This window comes from Pristiophorus japonicus, chromosome 8 (assembly GCF_044704955.1).
Source record: "Pristiophorus japonicus isolate sPriJap1 chromosome 8, sPriJap1.hap1, whole genome shotgun sequence".
Taxonomy (NCBI): domain Eukaryota; kingdom Metazoa; phylum Chordata; class Chondrichthyes; family Pristiophoridae; genus Pristiophorus; species Pristiophorus japonicus.
This window is the reverse complement of record NC_091984.1, coordinates 173,572,159-173,593,149: the sequence shown is the minus strand read 5'-3', so window position 1 is coordinate 173,593,149 and position 20,991 is coordinate 173,572,159. Positions and strand designations below refer to the sequence as shown.

Here is a 20,991-nt window from a genome sequence, read left to right as displayed (position 1 = left end):
GCATTCCAGTCACCACACGTGCTTGACAGAGCTAGGTCTTGATCCAGTGGCAAGGGTTAACTAAGACGACCGGAGACCAAGCTCTGCTGCACGGACCTAGTGCGCACACATGCTCCTACAATCCATAGATCACAGTGTGGGCCCTTTGTAAGATGATTCTTATTTCATTGTTCTATTTAGCTGTTGAGCAGTTTAGTGTCATACTTTGCCTTGTTGCATTATTTTGCTTGTAAATAAAATCTAACCAAATGGTTTCAGCCTGTACGTATTGGTCCGGTAACAGTATCTCCCATCTTCGAAGATGATGGGGAAACACGTATTCTCCAGCAAGTGATTTACCACAATTAAGGGTCAACTGTGAAACCTAGGCACATTAACCTGCATGCAGCAGCGAATAAAACACAAGTGCCAGTCTTAAGGGAAACTATTGTCCAGCTGCAAATGTAAAATAGCGTTGGAAAAATGCAAAACCACAGCTGTCACAAACACAGAAGCCAGAGGAAATCTTCCAACTCCCTTACCTTTAAAACAGACTATAAATATGACTAGACATTTTCCTCATGTGATGTACAGAAAAATCTGACTCATATCTGGAAGCTATCACACTGTCACACCACCAGGGTGATGAGGCTTTTCAATAACAATTTTATCTTCACTGCCCCATATCATTAACAAGCTACTCCACCTCTTGCGAGGACAAGTAAAAGTGTGGCCCCAGCCCACATTCAAAGGCATTTATTAACAGCTCATCAAAAACTAATGGCCATATTTATGCTGTGGTTATGTAAATTAATTTGAAATAAAAACACTCTACTCAATTAAACAGACACAGACATGCACTAGCAGCATCTGACAGGGAAAGACCATGAATTCTATAAAGCAGACAATACAGGGCAACCACAAGTAAGGTTACCACACACATTTCCGTAAAACACCATTTTTGTATAAAATGATTCAGCAGAAAGCAATATTAGAAACAGATGTTTGTTCCTATGTTCTTAAAACAATATTCAGCACATTACTCGAAAATGTGTCATTCAGTAATCTTAGCCATTTCTGAAACACTGCCCAGAGTAGCTTTAAACAAAAGGGAATAACGCAAAAACTTCCAGCATGAGTAATGCATTACCCAGCTAATTACACAATGGTCGTACAGCCAACTAGTTCTCATCGCACCAATCGATCGCAAGGTTTGGTTGGATGCTGCACATTTCATAACCATGCACCAATTGTCTTGAAAGGCTTATGCTGAAATTCTCCATACAGCATTGCTGAACAGGTTTCAGGCAGATATTTGCATTCCAAAAGGTTTGTGCAAAATTACAAAATATTACTTTTATGTACAGAAACAGCGTGTGCTTTGGAGTAGGATACGCAAGAGTCAGATGGATGTGAAATGAGGTTAAACCAGACAGCAGCTCACAATCTTCCAAGATTAGCAGATCTGCTTGAAGTTCTACCTGCAATCAAATAAAACATAACACTACATCCCACCTCCGACAGCAGGTTTGCCTGCTGCCTCGTCAGCTGGGAGAGATCCGAGAAAGAGGAAAGGGAGAAAATATCATTAAAAAACTCAACGTTGGGAATGGAGAAAGTGTGACACACAAACACACAGTAAGAGGCTTTCACCCTCTCACCATTGAGAAATCCCCAGTGGTTTTATTCTCAGCCAACATTGTATGATATTTCATGCATCCAGCTTCAACGAGCCTTAGCACTGAACTGTATATGAACACCGTGATCACATTGCACAGTTGACTCAGCTCTTTGTTCCCCGCTCTAGGCAGAAATGGTGTAAGTGAAGCAGGCACACAGTAGCAGGCAAGATAGAGACCATTTTACAACCACTATCATGATCAAGGTCTGTCTCCAATTTGAACAGACTAAACAATCCCAGCATCCAAGCAAATAAATTATCGCCACATTCTTACAGGTCACTATGGAACAAACATCAGATACACATTAATGGCAGACTTGCCCTTGTTCTAGAGAACAAAACACATCATAGTGTACAAACACATTATGCAGTACGAGACACACTATGCAGTTTAACACATACATTTAAAATAAATATTGAATATTAAGTGACTTTGCTGGCAGCAGTCAAAGCATTTGCTGCACCAGCCGGGCAGCTCATTCCAAATTCCATCGAATACAATCCTTTAGTTTGAAGAGAAAAAAATCTTCCACGTAATTCAATCATGCAGCACCACATTACGTGTCTTGTGCCAGTGTTCAACATCTGCCAATTCTGTGTTGACAGAACCTTTCACAAGCAAGCTTACAACTTGTTCAGGCTCCCCGCACCCTCTGCCACATGGCCCGGGGGGGGTTAAAGGCATGGTACCAAGCCACAAAGGTCTACCCTGAATGAGAGAATTGCAATGGGGCAGTGGTTTTGGACACTACGAATGGCCTCAGCACTCCTGGGCTTGGAAGGTGCTGGGGTGAGGACAGCTAACGTTTACAATCCAGTGACTCCTGCTCCAAAGTGCATAGATGTCAGGAAACAAGAGGAAAAAAACAGAGTGGGTAAAATATACCTTTGACACTGATACATCAGGATTTAAAAAACAGAATACTTTGAAAAACCTTTTAAAAAGTAACCAGCTGTGATTTATATTTTTAATAGTACCAATATGAAAATAACAGTAGATAGAGAAAAACTATTATCTTGCGTAAGTGGACCAAGAAAGAGAGGTCATGGATTTAAAATCATTGGCAAAAGTTCTAGCGGGGAGATGAGGAGAAATGGTTCCTCTCAGAGAGTGGTCAGGATCGGGAACGCTCGACCTGAAAAGGTGGTGAAGCTGTTCCATATATCATTTTAAAAAGTAGTTGGACAGGTGCTTCAGGATGAGGAACTTAGAGGGTTGTGGACAGAAAGCCAGGGTGCGGCACCAAGCATGACAGCTCTTTCAAAGAGCCAGCACGGGCACGATGGGCCAAACGGCCACCTTACACGCTGTAAATCAGCTATTCAAGATCATAAAAAGTCAAGGAGAAGAAAAAGCCACTCCAATCAGTACCTTCACTCTCCCGTTGAACCCCATTCCCCCAGCACCCTCACTCCCCATTGAAGCCCATCCCTCCAGTTCCCTCACACCCCATTGAAGCCCATCCCTCCAGGACCCTCACTCCCCATTGAAATCTAAATCCAGTTCCCTCACTCCCCATTGAAGCCCATTCCTCCAGTTCCCTCACTCCCCATTGAAGCCCATTCCTCCAGTTCCCTCACTCCCCATTGAAGCCCATCCCTCCAGTTCCCTCACTCCCCATTGAAGTCTATATCCAGTTCTCTCACTCCCCATTGAAGACCATCCCTCCAGTTCCCTCATTCCCCATTGAACCCCATTCCTCCAGCACCCTCACTCCCACATTGAAGTCTAAATCCAGTTCACTCACTCCCCATTGAAGCCCATCCTTCCAGTTCCCTCACACCCCAGTGAAGCCCCTCCCTCCATAGAAACATAGAAATTTACAGCATGAAGGAGGCCATTTCGGCCCATCGTGTCCGCGCCAGCCAACCAAGAGCTATCCAGCCTAATCCCACTTTCCAGCTCTTGGTCCATAGCCCTGTAGGTTATGGCACTTTAAGTGCACACCAAGTATTTTAAAATGTGGTGAGGGTTTCTGCCTCTACCACCCTTTCAGGCAGTGAGTTCCAGACCCCCACCACCCTCTGGGTAAAGAGATTCTCCCTCATATCTCCTCTAAACTTCCAATTACTTTAAATCTATGCTCCCTGATTGTTGCCAAGGGAAACAGGTCCTTCCTATCCACTCTATCAAGGACCCTCATAATTTTATACATCTCAATTAGGTCCCCACTCAGCCTTCTCTGTTCCAAAGAAAACAGACCCATTGAACCCCATGCCTCCAGTACCCTCACTCTCCCACTGAAGTCTATACCCAGTACCCTCACTACCCCACTGAAGTCGATACCCAGGACCCTCACTACCCCACTGAAGTCGATACCCAGGACCCTCACTACCCCACTGAAGTCTATACCCAGTACCCTCACTCCCCCATTGAAGTCGATACCAAGGACCCTCACTCCCCCATTGAAGTCTATACCCAGTACCCTCACTCCCCCATTGAAGTCTATACCCAGTACCCTCACTCCCCCATTGAAGTCGATACCCAGGACCCTCACTACCCCTCTGAAGTCTATACCCAGTACCCTCACTCCCCCACTGAAGTCTATACCCAGTACCCTCACTACCCCACTGAAGTCTATACCCAGTACCCTCACTACCCCACTGAAGTCTATACCCAGTACCCTCACTCCCCCATTGAAGTCGATACCCAGTAAACCCTCACTCCCCCATTGAAGTCTATACCCAGTACCCTCACTCCCCCATTGAAGTCTATACCCAATACCCTCACTCCCCCATTGAAGTCTATACCCAGGACCCTCACTCCCCCATTGAAGCCCATCCCTCTAGGACCCTCACACCCCAAAGCCCATCCCTCCAGTCCCCTCACTCTCCCAATGAAGTCTAATCCCTCCAGTACCCTCGCTCCACCAAAGCCCAGCCCTCCAGTCCCCTCACTCTTCCACTGAAGCTCTTCGGTAAATACTTCTAAATATACATTTACCATTTTACCTTCAGTTTCAGGCTCAGTGTGTCTGATCCTGCCCTGTCTGGATAGAGCTCATCTCTCCTGTACCAATCTGGTTTACCTAAAAAGATTACACTGTTTAATGAAACACTAATTTATTAAACAGTTAACCACTCACTCCCTTAATTCTATGTGAACTCTCTACCTTTACCAGAGCTCCGCGCTACAGACCTTCTCTTTCACTTTCCTAGCAATTGCTTAAAACAATTTTTGACCAGCTGTTTCTTTCCCATTTCATTTTCTCCCAAATAGCCTACTATCACCTCTGGCTCTCCTCTAGGCCATTCACGCTCTCCTCAGTATCTGTAAACTAATGCCCCCCTGCGCCCCCCCCCCCACCATTCTAACCACTGTGTTTTGTATTCTATATTTGTCTTTTCCAAACAGTCATAGGATATATCATCTTTGAAAATGAATTCACTCTTCCCAGGTTATATAAACTTTCTAGGAAGCACAAACACAACAGGAGGGTGGAGAAAGAACAACAATAGTTATGGAAGAATTCTTTTTTAAAAAAAAAACGTTACTACATAACCATAAAATCTGTTCAGTGCCCTGTCTGAGGTAAGTGGATTCACAGTGGGATTACATCAAAGTTATCTCAAGTTATGCGTATTGAAGAATGGCGTGCTGCACTCGATCTCCATCTGATTATTACTTTAAGGGATGGGATTTTGCCCCAATGCAGTAAAATAAGCACTATTGATGGGGCCCAGTCACCATGCCCATTAACCTACCTGCCACGCAGCAGCTATGCTTTGTTGCTTCAGCCCTTGGTGCTCAAGGTCTCGCTGCTTGTATTTTTCATACTGCCAGTATCCCACATATCCACTGCCCGTGGCCACTAACAGATGCAGAGGACGGACACGAGTCACAACTCCAAAAGAGATTGTCTGCAGAATCCGGTGATCTGCTTAGACCAAAAACAAGAGGAAATCAGAATGAAGGTTAGACTAGCCTACCAACAGCCAGTTTTATCACGAGTGTAATGCTGGGGCTGTGAAATGTTTATACTATCTTCACAAACTCTACCAGTGGTATAATTATACTTTTTGCCCATCCAAATTTGGGTTGGATCTGGAGAGAGCAATTTGAACTGCATAACACAAGAGTGAAGGGACTGGTGGTTACAGGTTTGTACCTGATGATGTGGAATTCGTTACCTCAGAGAGCTGTGGAAGCTGGGTCATTGAATACATTTAAGAGTGAAGAGTTGTGTACAGACCACCAAACAGTAGTAGGGAGATTGGGGATGGCATCAAACAGGAAATTAGGGACGTATGCAATAAGGGTACAGCAGTTATCATGGGTGACTTTAATCTGCAAAACCAAACTGGTAGCAATACTGTGGAGGAGGATTTCCTGGAGTGTATAAGGGATGGTTTTCTAGACCAATATGTCGAGGAACCAACTAGAGAGCAGACCATCCAAGACTGGGTCTTGTGTAACGAGAGAGGATTAATTAGCAATCTGGTCGTGCAGGGCCCCTTGGGGAAGAGTGACCATAATTATGGTAGAATTCTTCATTAAGATGGAGTATGACACAGTTTATTCAGAGACTAGGGTCCTGAACTTAAAGAAAGGTAACTTCGACGGTATGAGATGTGAATTGGCTAGGATAGACTGGAGAATGATACTTAAAGGGTTGACGGTGGATAGGCAATGGCAGACATTTAAATATCACATGGATGAACGACAACAATTGTACATCCCTGTGTGGAGTAAGAATAAAAAAGGGAAGGTGGTTCAACCGTGGCTAACAAGGGAAATTAGGGAAAGTGTTAAATCCAAGGAAGAGGCATATACATTGGCCAGAAAAAGCAGCAAACCTGAGGACTGGGAGAAATTTAGAATTCAGCAGAGGAGGACTAAGGGTTTAATTAGGAGGGGGAAAATAGAGTATGAGAGTAAGCTTGCAGGGAACATAAAAACTGACTGCAAAAGCTTCTATAGATATGTGAAGAGCAAAAGATTAGTAAAGACTAATGTAGGTCCCTTGCAGTCAGAAGCAGGGGAATTCATAAAGGGGAACAAGGAAATGGCAGACCAATTGAACAAATACTTTGTTTCTGTCTTCACTAAGGAAGACAGGAATAACCTCCCGAAAATACTAGGGGACTGAGGGTCTAGCGAGAAGGGAACTGAGGGAAATCCTTATTATCAGGAAATGGTGTTAGGAAAATTAAAGGAACTAAAGGCCGATAAATCCCCAAGGCCTGAGTACTTAAAGGAAGTTGCCCTAGAAATAGTAGATGCATTGGTGGTCATTTTCCAACATTCCATGGGCTCTAAATCAGTTCCTATAGATTGGAGGGTAGCTAATGTAACCAAACTTTTTTAAAAAGGAGAGAGAAAACAGGGAATAATAGACCGGTTAGCCTGACATCGGTGGTGGGGAAAATGTTGGAATCAATGATTAAAGATGTAATAGCAGCGCATTTGGAAAGCAGTGACAGGATCGATCCAAATCAGCATGGATTTATGAAAGGGGAATCATGCTTGACAAATCTTCTAGTTTTTGGAGGATGTAACTAGTAGAGTGGATAAGGGAGAACCAGTGGATGTGGTGTATTTGGACTTTCAAAAGGTCCCACACAAAAGATTAGTGTGCAAAATTAAGGTACATGGTATTGGGGATAATGTATTGACGTGGATAGAGAACTGGTTAGAAGACAGGAAGCAAAGAGTGGGAATAAACAGGTCCTTTTCAGAATGGCAGGCAGTGATTAGTGGGGTGCTGCAGGGTTCAGTGCTGGGACCCCAGCTATTTACAATATACATTAATGATTTAGACGAAGTAATTGAATGTAATATCTCCAAGTTTGCAGATGACATTAAGCTGGGTGGCAGTGCGAGCTGCGAGGAGGATGCTAGGAGGCGGCAGGGGGACTTTGGACAGGTTAGGTGAATGGGCATGGCAGATGCAGTATAATGTGGATAAGTGTGAGGTTATCCACTTTGGTGGCAAAAACAGGAAGGCAGATTATTATCTGAATGGTGACAGATTAGTAAATGGGGAGATGCAACGAGACCTGGGTGTCATGGTACATCAGTCATTGAAGGTAGGCATGCAGGTACAGCAGACAGTAAAGAAAGCAAATGGCATGCTGGCCTTCATAGCGAGGGGATTTGAGTATAGAAGCAGGGAGGTCTTACTGCAGTTGTACATGGCCTTAGTGAGACCACACCTTGAGTATTGTGTGCAGTTTTGGTCTCCTAATCTGGAGGAAGGACATTCTTGCTATTGAGGGAGTGCAGCAAAGGTTCACCAGACTGATTCCCAGGATGGCAGGACTGACATATGAAGAAAGACTGGATCGACTAGGTTTATATTCACTGGAATTTAGAAGAATGAGAGTGGATCGCAAAGAAACATATAAAATGCTGACAGGATTGGACAGGTTAGATGCAGGAAGAATGTTCCCGATGTTGGGGAAGTCCAGAACCAGTGGTCACAGTTTAAGGATAAGGGGTAAGTCATTTAGGACCGAGATGAGGAGAAACTTCTTCACGCAGAGAATTGTGAACCTGTGGAATTCTCTACCACAGAAAGTTGTTGAGGCCAGTTCGTTAGATATATTCGAAAGGGAGTTAGATGTGGCCCTTACGGCTAAAGGGATCAAGGGGTATGGAGAGAAAGCAGGAATTGGGTACTGAATTTGCATGATCAGCCATGATCATATTGAATGGTGGTGCAGGCTCGAAGGGCCGAATGGCCTACTCCTGCACCTATTTTCTATGTTCTTATGTAAATAAGCTGAATGAGAACACCGAGAGTTCAGGTTCCTCCTTAATTTCTAAATACGGGTGGCATCCAATATCTGTACATGCAAAATCTTACTTCCCCCTTCCCTTCAGGAACCCACAAGCACAACTGTTCCCTGGCTAAGAGAGCATGCACTCGACAATCTCCCAGGCTTCTGCTATTCTGCCACCGGCCACTAGGGTGTGCATGAGAGCAGCCCATGATTCATTTAACAATGTCTGACATCTCAACACTGCCACCAAGAGGAACCGGATAGAGTTGTAGCTGTTTTGTGCTTTTTAAATAAATTACAAGTAGTATGGCTGTACTTATAACTTAACATCTGCTTTATCCCATGACACCCATATTGCAGGTCAGGTAGAGTAAAAGGGTGAGCTTGTTGTGCCCGTTACTGTACCACATACACTAGGTGAGACCATCATCATCATCATAGGCAGTCCTTCGGAATCGAGGAAGACTTGCTTCCACTTCTGAAGTTCTTTGGTGGCTGAACAGTCCAATACGAGAACCACAGTCCCTGTCACAGATGGGACAGACAGTCGTTGAGGGAAGGGGTGGGTGGGACAGGTTTGCCGCACGCTCTTTCGCAGCCTGCGCTTGATTTCTGCATGCTCTCAGCGTTGAGACTCGAGGTGCTCAGCGCCCTCTCGGATGCACTTCCTCCACTTAGGGCGGTCTTGGGCCAGAGACTCCCAGGTGTCAGTGGGGATGTCGCACTTTATCAGGGAGGCTTTGAGGGTGTCCTTGTAGAGGACCGCTGACCACCTTTGGCTCGTTTGCAGTGAAGGAGCTCCGAGTGAAGCACTTGCTTTGGGAGTCTCGTGTCTGGCATGCAAACTATGTGGCCTGCCCAGCGGAGCTGATCAAGTGTGGTCAGTGCTTTGATGCTGGGGATGTTGGCCTGGTCAAGGACGCTAATGTTGGTGCGTCTGTCCTCCCAGGGGATTTGTAGGATCTTGCGGAGACATCGTTGGTGGTATTTCTCCAGCAACTTGAGATGTCTACTGTACATGATCCATGTTTCTGAGCCATACAGGAGGGCGGGTATTACTACAGCTTGGTGGCGAGGCCCTGGACTCCGTGGACCACTTCCCATATCTCAGGAGCCTCCTATCAACAAGAGCCGGCATCGACGACGAGATCCAACACCTCTTCCAGTGCGCCAGTGCAGCCTTCGGCCGCCTGAGGAAAAGGGTGTTTGAAGACCAGGCCCTCAAAACTACCACCAAGGTGAGACCACAGGTAGACAGGATTACACACCCATCAGTTCTTTGACTACCAGGAAAAACAGAAAGTAAATGTTTTTTTGATTGAGGTGTATAAAATCATGAAGGGCTTAGATAGAGTAAATAAAGAAAAACTATTTCCAATGGCTGAAGGGTCGATAACGAGTGCACAGTTTTAAGGTGATTGGCTAAAGAACCCGAGGAAAAACTTTCTTACACGAGTGGTTAGGATTTGGAATGCATTGCCCGATAGGATGGTGGATGCAGATTCAATAGTAGACTTCAAAACGGAACAGGGATATGGGAAAAGAGGGTGCGAGTAGGCCTAACTGGATTGCTCTTCGAAAGAGCCGGCACATACTCGATGGGCCATAAGAACATAAGAATATCAGAAATAGGAGGAGGAGTAGGCAATTTGGCCCCTCAATCCTGCTCCGCCATTTAATAAGGTCATGGCTGATCTGATCCTGGCCTCAATTCCACTTCCCTGCCCGCTCCCCATTACCCTCTACTCCCTTGTCGTTCAAAAATATGTCTATCTCCACCTTAAATATATTCAAACACCCAGCCTCCACCACTCTCAGGGCAGGACCGGAACCAAAGTCTGAGGGGGAGTGTTTGCTAGTGCTGTTGGGGAGGAGTTAAACTAATATGGCAGGGAGATGGGAACCTATGCCGGGAGACAGAGGGAAGTAGAATGGAAGTAGAAGCAAAAGATACAAAGAAGAAAAGTAAAAGTGGAGGGCAGAGAAACCTAAGGCAAAAAGCAAAAAGGGCCACATTACACCAAAATTCTAAAGGGGCAACGTGTGTTAGAAAGACAAACCTGAAGGCTCTGTGCCTCAATGCGAGGAGTATTCGGAATAAGGTGGACGAATTAACTGCGCAGATAGCAGTTAACGGGTATGATCTGATTGGCATCACGGAGACATGGCTCCAGGGTGACCAAGGCTGGGAACTCAACATCCAGGGGTATTCAACATTTAGGAAGGATAGACAGAAAGGAAAAGGAGGCGGGGTGGCATTTCTGTTTAAAGAGGAAATTAATGCAATAGTAAGAAAGGACATTAGCTTGGATGATGTGGAATCGGTATGGGTGGAGCTACGAAATACCAAGGGGCAGAAAACGCTAATGGGAGCTGTGTACAGACCACCAAACAGTAGTAGTGAGGTTGGGGACAACATCAAACAAGAAATTAGGGATGCATGCAATAAAGGTACAGCAGTTATCATGGGTGACTTTAATCTACATATTGATTGGGCTAACCAAACTGGCAGCAATGCGGTGGAGAAGGATTTCCTGGAGTGTATTAGGGATGGTTTTCTAGACCAATATGTCGAGGAACCAACTAGGGAGCTGGCTATCCTAGACTGGGTGATGTGTAATGAGAAAGGACTAATTAGCAATCTTGTTGTGCGAGACCCCTTGGGGAAGAGTGACCATAACATGGTAGAATTCTTTATTAAGATGGAGAGTGACACAGTTAATTCAGAAACTAGGGTCCTGAATTTAAGGAAAGGTAATTTTGATGGTTTGAGGCGTGAATTGCTAGAATAGACTGCTAAATGATACTTAAAGGGTTGACGGTGGATAGGCTATGGCAAACATTTAAAGATCACATGGATGAACTTCAGCAATTGTACATCCCTGTCTGGAGTAAAAATAAAACAGGGAAGGTGGCTCAACCGTGGCTAACAAGGGAAATTAAGGATAGTGTTAAATCCAAGGAAGAGGCATATAAATTGGCCAGAAAAAGCAACAAACCTGAGGACTGGGAGAAATTTAGAATTCAGCAGAGGAGGACAAAGGGTTTAATTAAGAGGGGGAAAATAGAGTACGAGAAGCTGCTTGCCGGGAACATAAAAACTGACTGCAAAAGCTTCTATAGATATGTGAAGAGAAAAAGATTAGTGAAGACAAACGTAGGTCCCTAGCAATCGGACTCAGGTGAATTTATAATGGGGAACAAAGAAATGGCAGACCAATTGAACAAATACTTTGGTTCTGTCTTCACTAAGGAAGACACAAATAACCTTTCGGAAGTACTAGGGGACCGAGGGTCGAGTGAGAAGGAGGAACTGAAGGATATCCTTATTAGGCGGGAAATTGTGTTAGGGAAATTAATGGGATTGAAGGCCGATAAATCTCCGGGGCCTGATAGTCTGCATCCCAGAGTACTTAAGGAAGTGGCCCTAGAAATAGTGAATGCATTGGTGATCATTTTCCAACAGTCTATCGACTCTGGATCAGTTGCTATGGACTGGAGGGTAGCTAATGTAACACCACTTTTTAAAAAGAGAGGGAGAGAGAAAGCGGGTAATTATAGACCGGTTAGTCTGACATCAGTAATGGGGAAAATGTTGGAATCAATTATTAAGGATGAAATAGCAGCGCATTTGGAAAGCAGTGACAGGATCGGTCCAAGTCAGCATGGCTTTATGAAGTGGAAATCATGCTTGACAAATCTTCTAGAATTTTTAAGAGGATGTAACTAGTAGAGTGGATAAGGGAGAACCAGTGGATGTGGTGTATTTGGACTTTCAAAAAGCTTTTGACAAGGTCCCACACAAGAGATCGGTGTGCAAAATCAAAGCACATGGTATTGGGGGTAATATACTGACGTGGATGGAGAACTGGTTGGCAGACAGGAAGCAGAGAGTCGGGATAAACGGGTCCTTTTCAGAATGGCAGGCAGTGACTAGTGGAGTGCCGCAGGGCTCAGTGCTGGGACCCCAGCTCTTTACAATATACATCAATGATTTGGATGAAGGAATTGAGTGTAATATCTCCAAGTTTGCAGATGACACTAAACTGGGTGGCGGTGTGAGCTGTGCGGGGGACGCTAGGAGGCTGCAGGGTGACTTGGACAGGTTAGGTGAGTGGGCAAATGCATGGCAGATGCAGTATGATATGGATAAATGTGAGGTTATCCACTTTGGGGACAAAAAACATGAAGACAGATTATTACCTGAATGGCAGCAGAATAGGAAACGGGGAGGTGCAACGAGACCTGGGTGTCATGGTTCTTCAGTCATTGAAAATTGGCATACAGGTACAACAGGCGGTGAAGAAGGCAAATGGTATGTTGGCCTTCATAGCTCGGGGATTTGAGTATAGGAGCAGGGAGGTCTTACTGCATTTGTACAGGGCCTTGGTGAGGCCTCACGTGGAATATTGTGTTCAGTTTTGGTCTCCTACTCTGAGGAAGGACGTTCTTGCTATTGAGGGAGTGCAGCGAAGGTTCACCAGACTGATTCCCGGGATGGTAGGACTGACATATGAGGAGAGACTGGATCAACTGGACCTTTGTACATTGGAGTTTAGAAGGATGAGAGGGCATCTCATAGAAACATATAAGATTCTGACGGGACGGGACAGGTTAGATGTGGGTAGAATGTTCCCGATGTTGGGGAAGTCCAGAACCTGGGGACACAGTCTTAGGATAAGGGGTAGGCCATTTAGGACTGAGATGAGGAGAAACTTCTTCACTCAGAGAGTTGTTAACTTGTGGAATTCCCTGCCGCAGAGAGTTGTTGATGCCAGTTCATTGGATATATTCAAGAGGGAGTTAGATATGGCCCTTACGGCTAAGGGGATCAAGGGGTATGGAGAAAAAGCAGGAAAGGGGTACTGAGGGAATGATCAGCCATGATCTTATTGAATGGTGGTGCAGGCTCGAAGGGCCGAATGGCCTACTCCTGCACCTATTTTCTATGTTTCTAGAGAATTCCAAACATTCACAACCCTCAGATAGGAAATTTCTCCTAATTTCTGCCTTAAATATATGACCCCTTATTTTGAAACTATGGCCCCTAGTTCTAGATCCCCTCATGAGGGAAAACATCCTCTCTACATCTACCCTGGCAAGACCCCTCAGAATCTTATATGTTTCAATAAGATCACCGTTCAATCTTCTAAACCCCAATGAGTATAGGCCCAACCTACTCAACCTTTCTTCATATGACAACCTCTTCATCTCAGGAATCAACCTTGTGTACCTTCTCTGAACAGCCTCCAAAGCAAGTATATTCTTCCTTAAATAAGGAAACCAAAACTGAACGCAGTACCCCAGGTGTGGTCTTACCAACGCCCTGTACAGTTGGAGCAGGAATTCCCTACTGTTGTACTCCATGCCCCTTACAATAAAGGCCAACACTCCATTTGCCTTCCTGATTACTTGCTGTACCTGCATGCTAACTTTTTGTGTTTCATGTACAAGAATTCCCAGATCCCTCTGTACTGCAGCATTTTGTAATCTCTCCCCATTTAAATAATAATTTGTTTTTATAATTTTTCCTACCAAAGTGGATAACCTCACATTTTCCCACATTATACTCCATCTGCCAAATTTTTGCCCACTGAGCCTATCTATATCCCTTTGCAGATTATTTGTGTCCTCCTCACAACTTGCTTTCCCACCCATCTTTGTAACATTAGCAAATTTGGCTACATTACACTCAGATGGCCTCCTTATGTGTTGTACTATTCTATGATTCTATGAAATGCTGCCAGGTTGAGATTTGTGGTCTGTGATCCTCTGATGACTCGGAGTTTATCCATCCAAGCCAAACAAACTAGAAAGGTTCCACATTCGATCCTTGGCCTTCACAGAGGTAGCTGATCTCAAGTCGGAGAACAGGGATGGGTACGGCAACTGGCTCAGTGCTCCCAGGATAGGAAGAGGAACAATCAGTCAGCGTTCATGCTCGCTATCCAGCGGCTCCTGCTGGAAGTGCGCGTATGGACATGCTCAAGACAGGACTGGGTTCTGCTGTGATGCACCCTGTACTCAAATAGCCCAATGTCTGACCGCACACATTAATAATAGGCACTTAAGCAAGGTGCCTGAAGACAATGCTGCCCCAGCAAGAAACTGCGGGAGAGGTGATCCAGTTACGCCTGTGGTCAATGGTGACCCTCAACATGTTAATGTTGGGAAACTCAGCAACGGTGGTGGTGTTGATGGTCAAAGGGAAATAGCTAGGCTTCTTCTTATTCAAGATGGCTGTAACTTGACACTGTGTGGCACGAATGTTACCTGCACTGGTCAACGCAAGCCTGGATATTGTCCAGGTCCTGCTGTAGACTGCTTCATTATCGGAGGAGTTATGAATGGAGCTGAACAATGTGGAATCGTAGGCGAACAGCCCCACCTCTGATCTTATGACATATGGAAGCTCATTGATGAAGCTGCTGAAGATGTTTGGGTCGAGTACACTGCCCTGAGGAAATCTCCCTTTGAGTCAGGAATGACTCGAGCTGCTGGACGGTTTTCCCTTTCATCCCCATGGAACTCCCCAGGGCTCCTCAGCGCCATACGTGATCCAATGCCACCTCAATAGGGAGAGCAGCTACTCTCACCTCTCCTCTGGCATTCAAGCTCTTGCTCAGATCAAGGCTGTGAGGATGTCTGGAGCCAGATGATGCTGACAGACCCTGGGCTAAATACTGATTAGCAGGCTATTGGTGAGGAAGTGTCATCTGACGAGTCTTTTCATCACTTCACTGATGATTGGGAGGAGGCAGAATGGGCGGCAATCGAATTTTGTGGATGGGCAAGCACTGGAACAGCTTTGCTATGTGTGCGGGAAGTGAATAGGCTGCAGCTCCTGACAGACCGCATTGCGGCACTGGAGCTGCGCATGGATTCACTCTGGAGCATCTGCGATGCAGAGGATGTCGTGATTAGCACGTTTAGTGAGTTGGTCACACCGCAGGTAAAGGTTACACAGGCAGATAGGGAATGGGTGACCATTAGGAAGAGCAGTGGAAGGAAGGTATTGCAGGGGTCCCCTGCGGTCATCTCCCTCCAAAACAGATATACCACCTTGGGTACTGTTGGGGGAGCTGGCCAATCAGGGGAAGGCAGCAGCAGCCAAGTTCATGGCACCACGGGTGGCTCTGCTGCGCAGGAGGGCAGGAAAAAGAGTGGGTGAGCTATAGTGATAGGGGATTCTATTGTAAGGGGAATAGATAGGCATTTCTGCAGCCACAAACAAGACTCCAGGATGGTATGTTACCTCCCTGGTGCAAGGGTCAAGGATGTCTCGGAGCGGCTGCAGGGCATTCTGGAGGGAGAGGGTGAACAGCCAGTTGTCGTGGTGCATATAGGTACCAACAATATAGGTAAAAAGCGGGATGAGGTCCTACAAGCTGAATTTATGGAGCTAGGAATTAAATTAAAAAGTAGGACCTCAAAGGTAGTAATCTCAGGATTGCTACCAGTGCCAAGTGCTAGTCAGAGTAGAAATAGCAGGGTAGTTAAGATGAATACGTGGCTTGAGGAATGGTGCAAAAGGGAGGGATTCAAATTCCTGGGACATTGGAACCGGTTCTGGGGAGGTGGGACCAATACAAACCGGACGGTCTGCACCTGAGCAGGACTGGAACCAATGTCCTAGGGGGGGTGTTTGCTAGCGCTGTTGAGGAGAGGGGGATGGGAATCGATGCAGGGAGACAGAGGGAAGTAAAATGGGGTCAGAAGCAAAAGATATAAAGAAGAAAAGTAAAAGTGGAGGGCAGAGAAATCAAGGCAAAAGTCAAAAAGGGCCACATTACAACATAATTCTAAGAGGACAAAGAGCGCTAAAAAAACAAGCCTGAAGGCTCTGTGTCTCAATGCGAGGAGCATTCGTAATAAGGTGGATGAATTAACTGCGCAGATAGCAATTAACGGATATGATGTAATTGGGATTACGGAGACATGGCTCCAGGATGACCAAGGCTGGGAACTCAACATCCAAAAGTATTCAATATTCAGGAAAGATAGACTGAAAGGAAAAGGAGATGGGATAGCGTTGCTGGTTAAAGAGGAGATTAATGCAATAGTAAGGAAGGACATTAGTGTAGATGATGTGGAATCTGTATGGGTAGAGCTGCAGAACACCAAAGGGCAGAAAATGCTAGTGGGAGTTGTGTACAGACCACCAAACAGTCATAGTGAGGTTGGGAATGGCATCAAACAGGAAATTAGGGATGCGTGCAATAAAGGTACAGCAGTTATCGTGGGTGACTTTAATCTACATATAGATTGGGCTAAACAAACTGGTATCAATACGGTGGAGGAGGATTTCAAGGAGTGTATAAGGGATGGTTTTCTAGACCAATATGTCAAGGAACCAACTAAAGAGCTGGCCATCCAAGACTGGGTGTTGTGTGATGAGAGAGGATTAATTAGCAATCTTGTTGTGCGAGGCCCCTTGGGGAAGAGTGACCATAATATGGTAGAATTCTTCATTAAGATGGAGAGTGACACAGTTAATTCAGAGACTAGGGTCCTGAACTTAAAGAAAGGTAACTCCGACGGTATGAGACATGAATTGGTTAGGATAGACTGGAGAATGATACTTAAAGGGTTGATGGTGGATAGGCAATGGCAGACATTTAAAAATTACATGGATAAACTTCAACAATTGTACATCTCTGTCTGGCGTAAAAATAAAAAAGGGTAGGTGGCTCAATCGTGGCTAACAAGGGAAATTAGGGAAAGTGTTAAATCCAAGGAAGAGGCATATAAATTGGCCAGAAAAAGCAGCAAAACTGAGGACTGGGAGAAATTTGGAATTCAGCAGAGGAGGACAAAGAGTTTAATTTGGTGAGGGAAAATAGAATATGAGAGTAAGCTTGCAGGGAACATAAAAACTGACTGCAAAAGCTTCTACAGATACGTGAAGAGAAAAAGATTATTGAAGACAAATGTAGGTCCCTTACAGTCAGAATCAGGTGAATTTATAATGGGGAATAAAGAAATGGCAGACCAATTGAACAAATACTTTGGTTCTGTCTTCACTAAGGAAGACACAAATAACCTTCCGGAAATACTAGGGGACCGAGGGTCTAACGAGAAAGAGAAACTAAAGGAAATCCTTATTAGTCAGCAAATTGTGTTAGGAAAATTGATGGGACTGAAGGCCAATAAATCCCCAGGGCCTGATAGTCTGCATCCCAGAATACTTAAAGAAGTGGCCCTAGAAATTGTGGATGCATTGGTGGTCATTTTCCAACATTCCAGGGACTCTGGATCAGTTCTTATGGATTGGAGGGTAGCTAATGTAACCCCACTTTTTAAAAAAGGGGGGAGAGAAAACACGGAATTATAGACCGGTTAGCCTGACATCGGTGCTGGGGAACATGTTGGAATCAATTATTAACGATGTAACAGCAACGCATTTGGAAAGCAGTGACAGAATCGGTCCAAGTCAGCATGGATTTATGAAAGGGAAATCATGCTTGACAAATCTTCTGGAGTTTTTTGAGGATGTAACTAGTAGAGTGGACAAGGGGGAGCCAGTGCATGTGGTGTATTTAGACTTTCAAAAGACTTTTGACAAGGTCCCACACAAGAGATTAGTATGCAAAATTAAAGCATATGGTATTGGGGGTAATGTACTGACGTGGATAGAGAACTGGTTGGCAGACAGGAAGCAAAGAGTAGGAATGAACCTGTCCTTTTCAGAATGGCAGGCAGTGACTAGTGGGGTACCGCAAAGTTCAGTGCTGGGACCCCAGCTATTTACAATATACATCAATGATTTAGACAAAGGAATTGAATGTAATTTCTGCAAATTTGCAGATGACACTAAGCTGGGTGGCAGTGTGAGCTGTGAGGAGGATGCTAAGAGGCTGCAGGGTGACTTGGACAGGTTAGGTGAGTGGGTAAATACATGGTAGATGCGGTATAATGTAGATAAATGTGAGGTTATCCATTTTGTTGGAAAAAACAGGAAGGCAGATTATTATCTGGATGGTAACAGATTAGTAAATGGGGAGGTGCAATGAGACCTGGGTGTCATAATACATCAGTCATTGAAAGTTGGCATGCAGGTACAGCAAGCAGTAAAGAAAGTAAATGGCATGTTGGCCTTCATAGAGAGATGATTTGAGTAAAGGAGCAGGGAGCTCTTACTACAGTTGTACAGGGCCTTGCTGAGGCCACACCTTGAATATTGTGTACAGTTTTGGTCTCCTAATCTGAGGAAGGACATTCTTGCTATTGAGGGAGTGCAGCGAAGGTTTACCAAACTGATTCCGGGATGACAGGAATGAGATATGAAGAAAGACTGGATCGACTAGGCTTAAATTCAATGGAATTTAGAAGAACAAGAGGGGATCTCATAGAAACATATAAAATTCTGATGGGATTGGACAGGTTAGATGCAGGAAAAGTGTTCCCGAAGTTGGGGAAGTCCAGAACCAGGGGTCAAAGTCTAAGGATAAGGGGTAAGCCATTTATGACTGAGATGAGGAGAAACTTCTTCGCTCAGAAAGTTGTTCAGGCCAGTTCATTAGATATATTCAAAAGAGAGTTAGATGTGGCCTATACAACTAAAGGGATCAAGGGGTATGGAGAGAAGGCAGGAATGGGGAACTGAGGTGAATGATCAGCCATGATCATATTGAATGGTGGTACAGGCTCGAAGGGCCGAATGGCCTCTCCTGCACCTATTTTCTATGTTTGCTGGTGTGCAGGCCTTCAACATTACAGTGGCAATGGTGTTATGGCCTTTGATGTGCCCAGTGCACTCAGTCTCTTAATGACACGTGGAGCAAACCAAATTAGCTGGACCCCACTTCAGAGACGCGAGCACATAATCTTGCTTGACACTCCAGTGCAGTACTGAGAGAGTGCGGCACTGTCGGTGGTGCCGTCTTTTGAACAAGACTTTAAACCAAGGCCCTGCCTGCCCTCTCAGGTGTACGTAAAAGCACTATTTTGAAGAGCAGGGGAGTTCTCCCGATGTCCTGACGACCTAACACAAGCACATAAGAAATAGGAGCAGGAGTAGGCCATTTCGCCCCACGAGCCTGCTCCACCACTTAAGATCATGGCTGATCTGATCATGGACTCAGCTCCACTTCCCTGCCCGCTCCCCATTACCCTTTATTCCTTTATCCCTCAAAAATCTGTTTATCTCTGCCTTAAATATATTCAATGATCCAGCCTCCACAACTCTTTGGGGCAGATAATTCCACAGATGTACAATTCTCAGAAGAAATTCCTTCACATCTCAGTTTTAAATTCTGAAACAATGTCCCCTAGTTTTAGTTTCCCCTGTGAGTGGAAGTATCCTCTCTGCATCCACCTTGTTGAGCCCCCTCATTATCTTATGTTTCGATAAGACCACCTCTCATTCTTCTGAACTCGAAGTATAGGCCCAACCTATCTTGATAAGTCAGCCCTCTCATCTCCGGGATCAACCTAGTGAACCTTCTCTGAACAGCCTCCAATGCAAGTATATCCTTCCTTAAATACAGAGACCAAAAATGTACGCAGTACTCCAGGTGTGGCCTCACCAATACCCTGTACAGTTGTAGCAGGACTTCTCTGCTTTTATACTCTATCCCCCTTGCAATAAAGGCCAACATTCCATTTGCCTTCCTGATTACTTGCTGTACTTGCATACTCACTTTTTGTGTTTCATGCACAAGGACCCCAGGTCTCTCTGTACTGCAGCACTTTGCAATTTTTCTCCATTTAAATTATAATTTGCTTTTCTATTTTTTCTGCCAAAGTGGACAATCTCACATTTTCCCACATTATACTCCATCTGCCAAATTTTTGCCCATTCACTTAGCCTGTATATATATCCCTTTGCAAATTTTTTGTGTCCTCCTCACAATTTGCTTTCCCACCCATCTTTGCATCATCAGCAAACTTGGCTACATTACACTCGGTCCCTTCATCCAAGTCATTAATATAGATTTTAAATAGTTGAGGACCCAGCACCGATCTCTGTGGCAGTTACTGTTTGCCGACCGGAAAATGACCCATTTATCCCGACTCTCTGTTTTCTGATAGTTAGCCAATCCTCTATCCATGCTAATATATTACCCTCAACCAAGATACACTTTTATCTTGTACCTTATCGAATGCCTTTTGGAAATCCAAATACACCACATCCACTGGTTCCCCCTTATCCACCCTGCTCGTTACATCCTCAATGAACTCCAGCAAATGTCAAATATGATTTCCCCTTCATAATACACTGCTGACTCTGCCTGACCGAATTTTGCTTTTCCAAATGTCCCACTCCTGCTTCTTTAATAGTGGACTCCAGCATTTTCCCAGCGAGATGTTAGGCTAACTGGTTTATTGGGCCCAAGTTTCGGCTTCAGTTGCTCCTGATTTTTTGGAGCAACTGGTGTAGAACGGAGTATCTTAGAAATTCAAATTCTCGGCATTTGCTCCAGTTCTAGTCAGTTAGAACAGTTTCACTTTGGAACAGAATTTTCTTTCAAAAGGGGGCGTGTCCGGCCACTTACGCCTGTTTTCAAAGTTTCGGCAGTGAAAACTTACTCCAAACTAACTTATAATGGAGTAAGTGAAGATTTTTGTACGCTCGAAAAAACCTTGTCTACACTTTAAAAAAT

At 44.8% G+C, this 20,991-nt stretch overlaps 1 protein-coding gene across 2 annotated transcripts in view; it reads right to left on the bottom strand.

The window, feature by feature from the left end:
* Nucleotides 1–20,991, bottom strand: part of pisd (phosphatidylserine decarboxylase) — a 140,719-nt gene that overhangs the window by 109,383 nt on the left and 10,345 nt on the right. The window contains exon 3 of one of the 2 annotated variants that reach the window (XM_070887556.1): nucleotides 5,366–5,538. The exons of the other annotated variant lie outside the window; for it this stretch is intronic. Coding sequence (XP_070743657.1) covers nucleotides 5,366–5,538 — 173 coding nt within the window. The remainder of the gene's footprint in view (nucleotides 1–5,365; nucleotides 5,539–20,991) is intronic. 2 annotated transcript variants of the gene reach the window in all.